Raw genomic sequence first — 13,692 nt, forward strand, 5'->3', positions numbered from 1 at the left:
GTCCCTCCTTTAGAGTCCTCCAGCCCCTGCTAATCATGTTAGTCTCCCTTGGTGACAAGCATGTATCTTTAATGCCTTCAACCAGCCACCCCATTAAGGACTGCTTCCCACTGCATTGGCCTAGGTTGAACAGCCTATATCACAAGGAGGGATGGGTGGTTATATAATTCAGCTATGAAGCTTCTGAAGGACTTAGACTGATGTCATTTGCTCCCATGTCTTATACTCTCACGAGCCACATGGCCAGGGGCTCTCTGCTTGCTTGCTTGCTTGTAAGTTTTTCCTAGTGGTCCCAGAAAATTTGATTGGGCCAAGAGGCGCGGGAGTGATGTCCAGTAGTCATGGTGGTTCTAGCAGGTGACAGAGTCAGGGAGAAACAGTGAAGAGCGGCAGAGACATCCAGACCCGGTTCAAGATTGGTTATACTCTCACGAGCCACATGGCCAGGGGCTCTCTGCTTGCTTGCTTGCTTGTAAGTTTTTCCTAGTGGTCCCAGAAAATTTGATTGGGCCAAGAGGCGCGGGAGTGATGTCCAGTAGTCATGGTGGTTCTAGCAGGTGACAGAGTCAGGGAGAAACAGTGAAGAGCGGCAGAGACATCCAGACCCGGTTCAAGATTGGGACCCAGTGCCAGGTCAAGAGGGCATGGCCCAGAGGCCTCCAGGAAAAGGTAGAGCTTTGAGGCCTGGAGTCCTTGCCTTGTGCCCTGGCTCTGAGCACCTGGGGCAGGGGCTGTGGACTCAGCAAGGGCTGGAGGTTGGTGTGGGAAGCATGAGCACCTCAGAAGCAGACAGACAGGACACACAGCCACTGTGGTAGAGGGACTGCCAGACTGAGGCTGAAGGCCACTTCATGGCTCCGGACCTTTTGCCTGCCAGGTCTTGTGGTGCCATTCAACGAAGGCACTTTTCTGAGCCCATGCAGCAGACTGAGAGGGAGGTCTCTGCTCAAGAAGGGAAGAGGAGGAGACTGGGTGTGGCTCGAAGATCATGTGGACACAGAAGACCAGGCTCTGTTATGGATCTATTCTCGTGCCTCTCCCTGTCCTGGGTTTGTTCCTTCTTGTCTCTGAGCTCAGTTTCCCCAAGCACAAAAGAAGGGCTCAGAGCAAATGGTGTCTGGCTCCCTTTCCTTGAAACTTTGTAACATAACAAGGCAAAGACAGGAGCTGTCTAAAAAAGGCTAGAGGAGCAGGAAGCCCCAAGGAGAGGAAGAACCCAGCGTGAGGAAGTCCTCCCAAGCCACTTACACACATGACACTTCCTCCCCTCAGAGCAGCAGCTGCCCCCTGCAGAGGCTCTGTCCTGCTCTGCCCTCTCAAGGGTGCAGTCTGGCTGCCCACTTCGGATGCCACCAGCAGCGTTTTCTGTAAGTGAGGGATGCCGCCCTCCTGGGCCAGCAGGGATTCCCACTGCAGGGCAGGGCTAGGGAAACTATGACTGCATTTGGTTGAGACTTTTGCCAGCCCTGAGTGGGTAGAGGTGGAGGCAGCTCTGTCTCCTCAGATGTCCTCCTTCAACCTCAGCCTAATCCTTGAATCTCCATTTTTATTCCTGGATGTGATACAGGGATCAAAGCTGTGTAGACTCCACGAGGTGAACAGCAGCTTTTTTCCATCCTGTCTTAGTGACTCTTCCATTATGGCTGGAGAGTTGCTGGTAAAACATCAAAATACAAACCCCCATTGTCCAGAGATGGGTGTGGCATTGCCCCCATCCTCAAGACAAGAAACCTAGCTGTGGGTCAAGGCAGGCAGGGGTGGGGACAGGGCGGGCCAGTGTGAATGGGAGGCGGTAGCCTAGAAAATTATTAAATTGTTCCATCCCTGCTGAATCACTGGGGAACTTCTAAATCCGTTTTTGATTGTGTGATGCCAAATGCTCAGAAGCTATCTCTTAGGGCGGTTCCTTCATTCACATGCTGGAAGAGGCAGGTGCCCCTTCCTCAAGAATAAGGAGTCAGGAGCAGATACTTCCTAGACCCCTCACCCCCATCATGCTCAGCCCTGTGCTCGGAAACCCTGGGAGCCCAGTCTCACCCTGATGGGAGGTGTGGGATAATCCAGGGTACTATCACAGTGGAAGAGCAGCAGGGCCGGCTGTGTCAAGGAAGGGCTGTGGCCACAGTGAGCACAAGAATAGGGCAGGGAGGTGTGGGCCTGAGGCCATCCTGGGCAGTGAGGAGTCTGGGCTCTGGGTGGAAAAACTGAACTCTACAGGCCGTGACGAATCCTGCATCTTGGTTCTGAGCCCCCATTGACTCCCCTATTCCTGGAAAGGCGGGCCTTGTCTCACGAGGAGGATGACTGGCATCTCTGGCCATGCATTCCTGAGAGGAGAAGCCTGTCTAGGAAGCTAGAGCGTCATGGCCAACAGGTCCTAGGCAGAAGCCAAGAGACAGCTACAAGCAGGTGTCCCACTGGATATGTTTTCAGACACAGCTGGGAGCCCTGGTCAGTGGGCCAGAATTTTCTGGGTGGAGAAAGGGATCATGAGCAACCGTCCTGTCTCCCCACCCTGCATCAGTGCTCTTGGTTCCAATTCAGGAAAGCTGAATCCATTCTGGAAAACTCATCCAAGCTGTTACGGAGCTGATGGTGACTGGACAGTCAATCATGTATGTGCCCAAGTCCCTTCCTATCCCACACTCTGTCGTGTTGGAGGGCATAAAGCCTCAGCCCTGCATGCTACGGAAGCTTCTAGGTAGTGATAGGTGGACCATACCCAGGGGTGTCTCCTTTCCATACAACCTGAGGACACCACCGCCATATCTGAGGCTCTGGCCACCACTCTCTAGACAGAGACTGACATTCTTTCATGGATTCCTGAAGAAACAAGCATCCCCAAATCATCCTGGGAACAGTCAGCTCTGACTGGCACAGAGACCTCCCTGGGCATGTTAGGAGTGAGGCACATCTGGAAAAGCACTTGCTAGGACAAGACTGTTACTGCCAGTAGTTTCTGAGTGGCCTCAAGCCCTGCTGGGGGAGGAAGCTAGGGCAGAGAGCACCTGCCTTATTTAGCCTGGCCTGAGCCTGTGAGCCTGTTTGTAGGAGGGATAACTGAGCCAGTCAGTCGAGGGGATCAGGACACCCTGGAGGAGAAGCTGAGAGAAGGCAGCACCAACCTGAGTTCACAGGGCTGACTGGACTTCTAGGGGCCTCTGGCCACTCCCTGCTCCTTTGGCTTTTGTTGCTGTGATAAATGCCATGACGAAAAAAAGAAAAAACAAAAGCAAACAAACAAAAAACTAGGGAACAGCTCCCAGGTCATAATCCAAAACTGAGAAAAGTGGGGGCAGGAACTCAAGGTAGGGGGCTTGGGCTCTGGAATCAGGATTAAGTGGTAGAGTGTTCCAGTTCTCACTCTCCTTCCCTTGGCACATCACTGACTGCTAGCTTCAGAGAGGCCCTGTTTTCTCTGGCCAGCTGGTCTGGCTTGTGAGAAAGAAGTAGAGGGGTATAGAGCCTTCCTGAGCCAGACATTCCAGCCAGCAGCCTTCCCACTTTCCCATGCAGGTGGCCAGATCAGGACTGTAGGGATCCCTTGGCATTATGGCAGATGGTGAGGGATGAGGTCTCAATTGGTATTTCGATGGCTTCATTCTGATGGCGCCTCCTGCTGTCAGCATCACCTTTGCCCAAAGAACAAAGGCTCAGTTGGTGGGTCTACAGAGTCTGGGAGCTGATCTAGTAGAAGGGAAGCTCAATGAGGAACAAGGGGCTGGTCTGTGTGGTTCAAGGTTCTCTCTCTAGTACCCAGAACAGTGTTTAGCATGCTTCCTGTCCTAAGGGATATATTAGTAATGCCCCACCCCCCAGTACACACAGCAGCATACCATGTACCTACAGCTGCAGACCTGGTCCTCAAGCACAGTCACAAACTCCTGGGACACACACAGGTCCCCAAAGGCTCAAATTCCTCACCTGGTTCTGTTGCTTGGCCATGCCAGTCTCTGGATATGAGGCCACCTCTCCCTACTGCTTTCCTAGAGTCCTCTTGGCTGGGTCCCTGAGCTAGACAGCATCAGATCTGAGCTTTGCACAACCCTACAGACAGAGCTCTGGATAAAGTCCCCTGGAACTGAGGAGTTCTTGGTGGGGCTGTCACTGACAGAGAATGAGGAAGCCTCCCAGAGTGGAGGACTGAGCCTGCACTACCCAGAAAAAAAGGATGTGGGGGAGGTTCTGGGAGGTGGCCCTGGGGGCAGGCTCCCTCTCTAGAGTCTTTGATTGCCTCTGGCTGCCCAACTGGCTGTCCAGGCAGAGAGGGCCAGGCAACCTCCACATCGTCATCGTGCTCAGGGTCACTCGTTCCTGGACTTACAAATACTTAGGTGTATGGGGGTAAATGTGGCTCCCAGGCAGCCACCTGCTCCCAGCAAACATATCCTGAAATCCCTGAAATTCACCTTGTGTACCTAGGCTACAGCTGGACAGAGGGTGGCTATTGGGAGCCAATGCCATTCTCTGTAGGTTGAACTGGACAGAAGGCACGTGGCCCAGGTGTTCATATGTCCTACCCTGGCACATATAAGACTGAATGAGTTCCTTTCCGCTCACTGGCCCTCAGTTCCTTATTAGGTCTGAGATGGGAAGAAGAGGATCCCAATCAACCTTGCCTGATGGCCAGAGAGGAGCCCCTTCTCTGCTGGGCCTGGCTTGCCTTCCAACACACGAGGCCAGAGTGACCCGCAGCTCCCCAGGGCTGAGGACTTCAGATTAATCACACTATTCAGGGTGCGATGGGGCAGGCAGGTGGATCCTGGTGCCGCCTCCATGGAGGGCAATGTCCATCCCGAGAGTCCAGCCCACTGCTACCCCCAACCCCACCCCCTCTGGAGTGCCTGGCTCTGCCCTCAGGCACCCCTGAGCTTTGCAGGCTGGGCAGGGACACCTGGTTTCTCTGCCCCCCTGAGAAGGGCCAGCTTGGAAGAATTTCCCAAAGCCTATTAGAGCAAGGGCTGCCTCCTGCCTGCCTCCTCATGCTGGGCAGGGCTGAGGGTTGATGGCAGGCGGAGGGAGCAAGGGAGGGCGGAAGGGGGAGAGGAGGAAAGAAAAAGTTGGCAGGAGGACAGCACAGCCCTGTCTGCATCCATCGCTGAGAGGAGGCCTGTGTGGTGTGGGGCGGGCCTGAAGCAAGGAGAGGCCTTCCTCCCTTTGTGCTCCCCCCGCCCCCCCCCAGCCCTATAAATAGGCCCAGCCCCGGCTGTGGCTCAGTCCTTGGAGGGAGTTGAGCACCAGACAGCTAGCAGTCAAGTTGAGCCCCCTGTCAGCATGGCCAGTGAGTTCAAGAAGAAACTCTTCTGGAGGGCTGTGGTGGCCGAGTTCCTGGCCATGACCCTCTTCGTCTTCATCAGCATCGGCTCTGCCCTGGGCTTCAGTTACCCACTGGAGAGAAACCAGACGCTGGTCCAGGACAATGTGAAGGTGTCACTGGCCTTTGGGCTGAGTATTGCCACACTGGCCCAAAGTGTGGGTCACATCAGCGGTGCCCACCTCAACCCAGCTGTCACGCTGGGGCTACTGCTTAGCTGCCAGATCAGTATTCTCCGGGCCATCATGTACATCATTGCCCAGTGCGTGGGGGCCATCGTCGGCACTGCCATCCTTTCTGGAATCACCTCTTCCCTGCCTGAGAACTCACTGGGCCGCAATGACGTGAGTGGGGTATCTCAGGTTTGGGGGGCTGCAGGAGTGACAGAGCAGGCACCCATCCTGTCTGCCCAGTGTCAGATGGGGACACAGGAATAGAGAGGTGAGGGGTTGAGAGCTGGGGCTGGAGCTCAGCTATAGCCCAGGCTGTTTTCTGCCAGGTGCTATGGGCAGGGAGAGTCAGATAATAGTAGTTGTGACAAAGTCCCCTGCAGAGAAATAGCTCAGGGCTGCTAGCTTTGGGCCAGCAGTTCTTCATGCCTCTACTGAAGTTTCTTGGCCCTTGGCTGCCCTTTACCTGGGCAGCCGGTGCCCTCCTCTGCAGCCCTGTACCCTGAGCAAACTCTACCTGCTGTCCCTAGTCATACTGCCCCAGACACTCAGCATGTTTGCAGCCCCTTGTGCAAGTTTCTGAGCACAACTCCCTTGCGGAGTTGTCTGGGCCTCTAGGCAGGCCCAATACTCACCCAGGTTCTCAGATTAACTTCCCCAGGGAGTTGGGAAAGAGCCCCTTTCACTCCTCTGCCCTTGAGAGTCAGACAAAGACGAGGGAGTGAAACTCTCTGGAGTTGTCGGAAGAGTTTTCTTGGCTAACAATTAGGTAGACAGGATCAGTGCTACAGCCCCTGGCCATACCACCACGATATGGCATGTGTGTTTGTTGTTTGTGGAGGTGGAGGTACACACGTGTCTGTTGGCTTGGGTCCCTGAGCTTGTGTCAGCTATTCACGGTTGGCGCTGCAGTTTGAGGGTGTGAGGCCCAGTGGTAACCTCATCTGTCCATTGTTCCTGGCTTGAATGACCAGTGTATGTTGGCAACTGTGTAGCAACTGCTCAAAGTAATTGCTCCCAGGTCCTGTCAAGTGGCCTTTGGTGGGAGCTGCCTGGTCACAGACCATTTCCAGCTCTGTAGCCAAACGCAACACTGGGTGTACTTGGGTCTAATGGAAGCCAGTTAGCGTGAGAGTCTGAGTAAGGTTTGAAGACGTCATAGTGGGGAATAGGGACTCCCTCACCAGAGGCAAAGGCTAAGAACAGAGAGTAGGAACCAGACCTAGAGAAATGAGGCTAACTGGGTGCCAGCAGGGCAAGTGCATGGGCTCAGAAGCAAGGAGTGGGCCAGTGATCCTCCGAGATGGCTATGGGTGAGTATAGCCCTATCGTTTTTTCAGCCAAAGTTCAGCCTGGAGATGCAGGCAGGGAGGCAAGGTGAAAGTCTGGTGCAGAGGGCAGCTGGCATGGTCCTGCTTCAGGGATGAACACTACTTGTGTCACAGCGACACTTCAAGAGCCCTCTTTCGAATCAACCTCTGCTCAGATGAAGATTGAAGATTAGCTCTGTGGCTGGAGTTTAGACTTTAGCTGACGAAGACTTGGCTACCACAGGTATAAGCAGCAGCACTAGACAGGCTCTCTGTCCTTCTAGACCTCATCTCCAGTGGGAGCCTGGTGGCCTTGGTGAATTCCTGTGGGAAGGCTCATGTTCCCTCTTGGGTGTGGTTCAGTAGGATGGCAGTGGAGAAGGCTCCCTGTGGGGAAGAGGTTGAAACGCTCATGTCTCGTCCCTTCCAACTTAAGGGACATGCAAGACCTATGCCCCGGCTGGTAAAGACATTGCACTCTCCTGTGCGGCATCCAAGGCAGAGACAGGGTGTGAATTACTTCTGTGACACCTGAGTCTAGCCATCTCCATTCTGACTTCCATTTTCTAGAGTTGCCCCAAAACCTGTTTTAGGCAGGTTGTAGCTGGAGGAGAAAGAGGGTCAAGCTAGTGTAGAAACAGCCTTGGGGAATGGAGGCAGGAACCCTAAGGCTCAAGTCCTGTTTGCTATTAACTGTTGTCTCCTTGGAGCCGAGCATCCTGAAGCTCAAGAGGGGACCTAGCTTCTAGTGACATTTCTGCTACCCATATCTTACCAGCTCACATTGTTGGTTTGAGCTAATTACTTGCCTCAAGAGGGCTTGGCTAACAGGAGCCCAGGGGCACTGCTATATGGAGGTGACTAAGCATCATGGTGGGGTCTCTACTTCCACATCCAAACAGTTGACCTTTGGAATGTTGGACATAAGTCTGTCCTCAACCAAAGGGTTCCCCTGAGATTCTAGCCCTGGAATCTGGAGGACCTCAGTGCCTCAGAGGGTAGACCAGTCAATGTAACAGTGGCAGCCTCTTTCTCCACAGTGCTGTGGAAGGCTTTCATAGCTCCTCGGCTGCTAGCCCCACCCTGGCCAAAACCTGGGTGGGGTGAGTTGTTGGCATGGAGATTTCCAAAGAAAATAGGGGGAAAAAGTGGCAGGAAGTGGTTGGGTGAGTCAGGGGGGGTCCCCCAGGGACATGGTAGGGACAACTTTCTCCTGAGTCAGGGCTCAGGATATGCCTTAGAGAGACCATGGGCCTCCCTCTAGTCCATTGGTCCCTGCTAGGTTGAAGAGCCAGATCCTAATTTTTACTCTGGGCTTGAGGCTCTGAGGCTAAGATAAGAACCGAGGCCTGTCCCTGCCCAGTGTCAGCCATCAGTACCCTGTGTTACTCCACACAACTGACTGGGCTTAGATGGCCAATTCCCTCTATGAACAGGACACAGTAGGGTGTGGCTAACTTCAAAAAGTAGAGGATGCTGGGGCCTTGGAGTCCTGGCATTCTGGCTGTTTTCATTTTTTTTTTTTTCCTTCTCTGGCCAGCATCCTGTAGACACAACTGGGGCTGTTGGGTGCTGAGGGCAGGGTTGGGTCAGCCAGGCTCCCTGCTCTGGGCAGCTCATAGGCCTGGAGCAGATAAGCTGCACAGCTGCCTGCGATACCAGGCAGGAGGCAGGTGAGATAAGAGATGTCAGGGCGGGCCTGGGAACTTCTGAACTGGAAGGGTGGGAGGACAAGGAGAGCTTCGGGGAGGTGGTGCTACAAGAACTCAAACGTGAAATGGAAAGGGGTTTCGAGGCAGAGCTCAGGCTCAGGGCCAGGGAGGCCATGGCCTGGGATGGTCACTGAGTTTGGACAGACTGAGGGCATGACGGGAGGCTGGAACTCTGAGGGTGGTGGGATCTCAGGACTTAGACTAGGGTCTGAATGCATTTGGAGGGGGCTGTGTTGCTAGAGCCTCCAAGTCCAGTCATCTGGGGGCTCAGCCCTGATTCAGAGTCTGGGTGCTTGGGAAATACTTCCACCTGCTACACCAGTGGCCTAATGACCCTGAATGCTCCCTTTTCTCCAGTTTCCTAGGTGTTAGTTTCCTTAGCCATGAAGGGAGAGGTTCTTCCTTACCCATAGGCTTCCTGGGGTTGAGGCTCCTGCTGCCTCCTCCAAAGCTTACGAATGTACCAGGGAGAGGAGTCAGAGATTCTGCCGGGTGTGGTGGCGCAGGGAGAGGAGTCAGAGATTCTGATGCCCCTGCACAGCCCAACATGGTCAGGGACAGGCATAGCTTGGACCTGTAATTACTATTTCCAGCCAGAACCAAAGAAGAGGAGGGAGAGCATGCAGAGGAGGAGCTTTGTGGCAGGAACTTTTCTCCCTGCAAAAATTCCGAGGCTCATCCTCTGAGCAGCCCAGCTTTCAGGGTCCACCTGGAGGCTCCTATTGAAGGAGAATGCTCAGAGAGGACACATGCAGAGGTGGCACCAGAGAGAAGCTGCCCCATCTCCCCACAGCTCAAGTGGCAAGCCCATTCTATGCAGTCCTCCACAGCCTGATTTTCTTTAGGGCCCCATCAGTGGTGTCCTCAGCTGTAACCCACCAGGCCTCTCCAGCCAGGTTACAATGCCCCCTGCAAGGGTGTCTGGGGAGCTATCCTGGCAAAGGTGCCAAAGGAACCTTGAGTCCTAGCTGGCAGCAGCTCCTTGGGACTCTAGTCACTATTCTTTAGGAGCACCCAAGTCTTGGAGCTTCTGAGCAGTTGGGACTAGAGCCTCCCTACTGCAGATATGAGCAGGAAAATGTTGTCCCTGAAGGTCCAAGGTGGCTGGGTCTCCTCTGTCTGGGTTTCTCCCTGGGGACCAGAAGGATTCTTGCTTGCAGTGGAATGGTACACAGGCACAAGTAAGCAATGGGCTATCCTCTTTTATTCAGTACTGTTCCTGAGCACCCTCGAAGCTGAGGCTGAAGCCCATAAACCAGAGATGGTGGGCAGGCCATGAGCAGCCCTTACTGGTGCCTCAAACCCAGACAGGGCCTCTTCAGAACAGCTTTCAGCTCAGTATAAAGAAGAATTCTTTTTTTAAAAAACTTGGGAAGCAGCTTCCTCTAAATGAATACCCTCCTGTGCCTAGGGGCATGCAAGTTGGACCCATCTGACTAGGGAGTTTCTCTGGGGGTGCCCAGCCCTGCAGGGGCACAGTGAGCAAGAAGTTTTGTGACATGTGCTTTTTTCCAGGCTGAGAATGGAAGTTCAGAGGACATTATGGGGACTTGGAATCAGGTCTCTGAGTGCTGGCCTGGAGGGTGCTCATCTGATGTAGTAAGGAGGAATCTGAGGACTGCCTGGGGCTAGAGTCTGGGCCAGTGTCTCCATTTTACTGTTGGGGACACTGAGACTCAACCAAGGCATGGACTTTGTCAAGGCCGCACAGTGGGTAATGTCAGGGTAGGACCTGCTCCAAGCCTCCTGCCTCCCAGATTGCTAAAGTGCACACACACTGCATTCACATACTCTTGTACATAAGTGATACGGGGCACCAAATGTGCTGTCAACTTTGCTTGGACCTGGGAGCTCAGAAGAGGGGGGGCCCTCACAGGACCTCTTCCTCTCCCTGCCCTGAAGTAAGAAAAAGGAGGGAAGGAAGGCAGGCAGAAGCCATTGCTTTGTGTATTGTTTCTTGTCAGAAGGATGAATTGTGGGAACAAATAAAGGGCCTTGAGACCCTTTTGTCATGCCCCTCTCCTATCAGCTAGTAGGGGCTCCACCTGTGTGGGTGTGAAGCACAGGGGCAAGGTGATGTACTCAGAAATGCCATCAGACACACCTGTGCAAACACACAGCACAGCCCTTTGGGACCAAGAGACCCCTGTTGTGCAGAGCACTGGCAAGAAATGGTGTCCAGCAAGTATCAGACTGGCTCAGTACTTGACCACACCTCAACAGTTTGTCTAAATTTCTCTTGGGAGCTTAGAAGAGTGAACAGCCTCTAATCCTGAGGTGTTTTTTCCCCTTAAATCAAGCTTTGTTAGTTTCATGGTTTAATACTTGTCTGATTATGTGATTAGCATTTTTTGACTACCTCATTCTATCAGTTTCTAAGGGAGGATTGTTAAAGTTTTTTACTTTGAGAATAGGTTGATCCAATTCTCATAATTCTGTCAATTTTTCAGTGATTTATTTTTAGTTTGAATTGTTTTTACTGCCTACAGATAGAGGATTTTTATAGTTCTTAGATCATTCATTTAATTACTCTGTAATAAACCTGTTAAGGTCTACCAAAAAAAGAGAGAGAACCACCCTCAGACACACGGCCACCCACAGACACAGCCAATAGTGGTCCACAAATCCATACAGATACACACTGAGCCATGGGCACATGTAAGTGCTGACTGAGAGGTGACAGAGTGGGGCCCACGGCTCCCTCCAGGGCCAGTGCTGAGTTCTGGAGGCAATGGGGTGGGCAGACCTCCACTTCCCCTATGCTGTTCCTAGAGAGCTCAGCCTTAGCCAGGCCTGGCTTAGGAGTATGCTGTTCCCCAAGGGTGGGGCATAGGCAGTGCAGTGGGGGCCCTGGGCCTTTGGAGCTGTCCTGGTGACCTGCCTTCAAGTGGCAGGGAGGGGTCAGACAGCATGGTAAGAGAAGTCAGTCCTGGGCTGAGACATCCTGGCAGTTCCAGAGCCACCTTCTGCCAGTGACCCATTTCAAGCCGGGAACAGTCAGCTGCCTTGGCAGCCAGCACACTAGGCTATGAGCATGGCTCAAACAAACCATGGGTGAGGATCCTGACTTCTCTGCCTCCTCCCTGGGTCTTGGTGTCATCCGTCCTCTCACTTGTGAGACTCAAAGGCCTCCAGGGTGAACATTAAAGGCATAAGAGCTTTGCTGGAGTCAGCTGCCTCTGTAGAAGCTGGGAGTTCTGGGAAATCAGCACTTTTCAACCCCTTCTGTACTGTAGAGGGAACTTCCCCTCAGAGGTTTGCAGAATGCTGGTGGGGCTTCCAGACACTCAGTCAGGTGGCAAGTGGATCCCTCTCCTCTGTAATGCTCAGATGCACAGAAGACAATTCCCCCAAGGGAGTGGCACATGGGCCAGCAGTCAGCTCCTGCAAGGGACTCCAGAAAGTTTATGGATCTGGTAGGTCTGAATGGTGCCTTGTGCTGTAAACTCACTTGGGTCCAGCGATCAGGGAGAATGCATTGAGCTTTCTGATGCTTTGGAAGAACCATATGGCCTGTGCTGTCCTTCATATTTGCAGTCACAAACCCTGTGCTATTTCTACCTTAATCAGTGAAAAGTAAGCCCTCGGGCAGGCAAAACTATGTACAAATGTGTACATTGATCATTTCTAATAATTGTGTACAGCTGGGATTGGTCCTTTTAAAGCAATTGTTTGAAAATTAATGGGCTGTATACAGTCACTAAGTGTTGGGTTCTCTAACCCGCTCTTTCTTGGACGTGAAGTTTCAGTAGATCTTTATCCATTCCAACTCTAAATTACTGTTTTCCCAGATGTAAGTAACATAAGTACATTAGGCACTGGGAGAATGGTCATCAGTAGATGCTGAGGGAAGCAGGGGGAGCTGACTGCTGCTGGGGATGGTTGTGGTAGAAGTGGGTATTGGAAGGGGGAAGGCAGCCCTGTAGCTTTCGAAGTCAGGAGCAGGTGCCTTCTGGAATTCCGAGGCCAGGTGGCTATCTCTTTCCCTTCCTGAGTACTCAGAACTCTGGGCCTGGAGCCAGGGCTTGCTCTGCTTCCTCTGCATGGAAAACGGTTCCTTGGTGGGGCCTAGGAGTCAAACAGGGTTAAGAACCGGAGGAGATAAGCTGGCTCTGGCAGAAGGGCAGGGTGGATCTCTGAGCAGGAGCCGCATGCAAGGATGGCTCCATGAACTGGCAAGGAAGTACTAGCTTCAGGATTCCTGCCAGCTAGCAATCAGCAGGGCCCTGGAGAGTAGAGGAGAGGGAGAGAAGCCAGGGGCTTCACCCAGGGGCTTCCTGGGAGTGAGTGTGGATACCTGGCACAGCCCTTTCTAACCTGCCCTCCACCACCCTTTCTAAATGCCTGAGACAATCCTTTGAATCTCTTAGAGGCTCTGGACAGAGAGCTGAGACTTTAGACTCATTTTATAGACTGAGAAACTGAGATGCAGAGAGAGCTATGTTCATGATGCCAGCAAGTAGAAGGGTCAAGACTTGAACACACACAGGGCTTCTGCCTCCATTGCCTGACCTTGGGGTGGGATGAGAGCTTGGCATTGCCCAGAGGGCTGTCTGGGCAAAAGGGACACAGCTCTGGGGTCAGCCAGGAAAGACCCCAAACTGAGGCTGCAAGGGAGAGGGGATATGAGTCATTGCCCCAAAGCCAGGAATATAGACAAAGGCGGGAAGGGAATTGTTTTGTAAGATAGCCTCACAGCTGAGCTGGGAACCCCCTGGAGGAGTAGAGGTATGCCACCCTCCCAGGATCCTCAGATTGCCCAGTGGCTTTGGAGGTGCCCCCAGATTGAGAATTTGGAAATGAGAACTCAGGGCCAGCTTGCTGGGACTCAGGTACCCTCCCGAGAGGCAGGCCAAGTGGAATACCCCAGCACCTTCACTGACACGGCCCAGCTCCCCTGTGGGGTACACCTTGCCCAGGCCCCCCATCTGGATCAGGGTTTAGGGATGCCCTGGGAGGGGTCTTCTCAGGTAGCTATAGGGATGGGGTGGCTCCAGTGACTTCATGACAGCTCTCAATCCCTTCTTTTTCAGTGAGTCGTGTTTCCAAAAGTGGCCCAGGACAGGGGCAGCCAGACTATAGTGGTAGGGCTCATGTGCCCAAAGAGAATATGGGGGCAGGGCTGGGGCCAGGGCGAGGCAGGGGTGGAGAGAGAGAGAGAGAGAGAGAGAGAGAGAGAGAGAGAG

General features: G+C 53.2%; 1 protein-coding gene across 1 annotated transcript in view; it reads left to right on the plus strand.

Moving 5' to 3' along the window:
* Positions 1-5,078: 5,078 nt before the first annotated feature.
* Positions 5,079-13,692, plus strand: part of Aqp1 (aquaporin 1 (Colton blood group)) — a 12,488-nt gene continuing 3,874 nt past the window's right edge. The window contains exon 1 of the mRNA XM_008827522.3: positions 5,079-5,658. Within this exon, the coding sequence (XP_008825744.1) occupies positions 5,275-5,658 (384 nt within the window). The 5' untranslated portion in view covers positions 5,079-5,274. The remainder of the gene's footprint in view (positions 5,659-13,692) is intronic.

Source organism: Nannospalax galili, unplaced genomic scaffold (genome assembly GCF_000622305.1).
Source record: "Nannospalax galili isolate Female #2095 unplaced genomic scaffold, S.galili_v1.0 scaffold132, whole genome shotgun sequence".
In the NCBI taxonomy this organism is placed as follows: Eukaryota; Metazoa; Chordata; class Mammalia; order Rodentia; family Spalacidae; genus Nannospalax; species Nannospalax galili.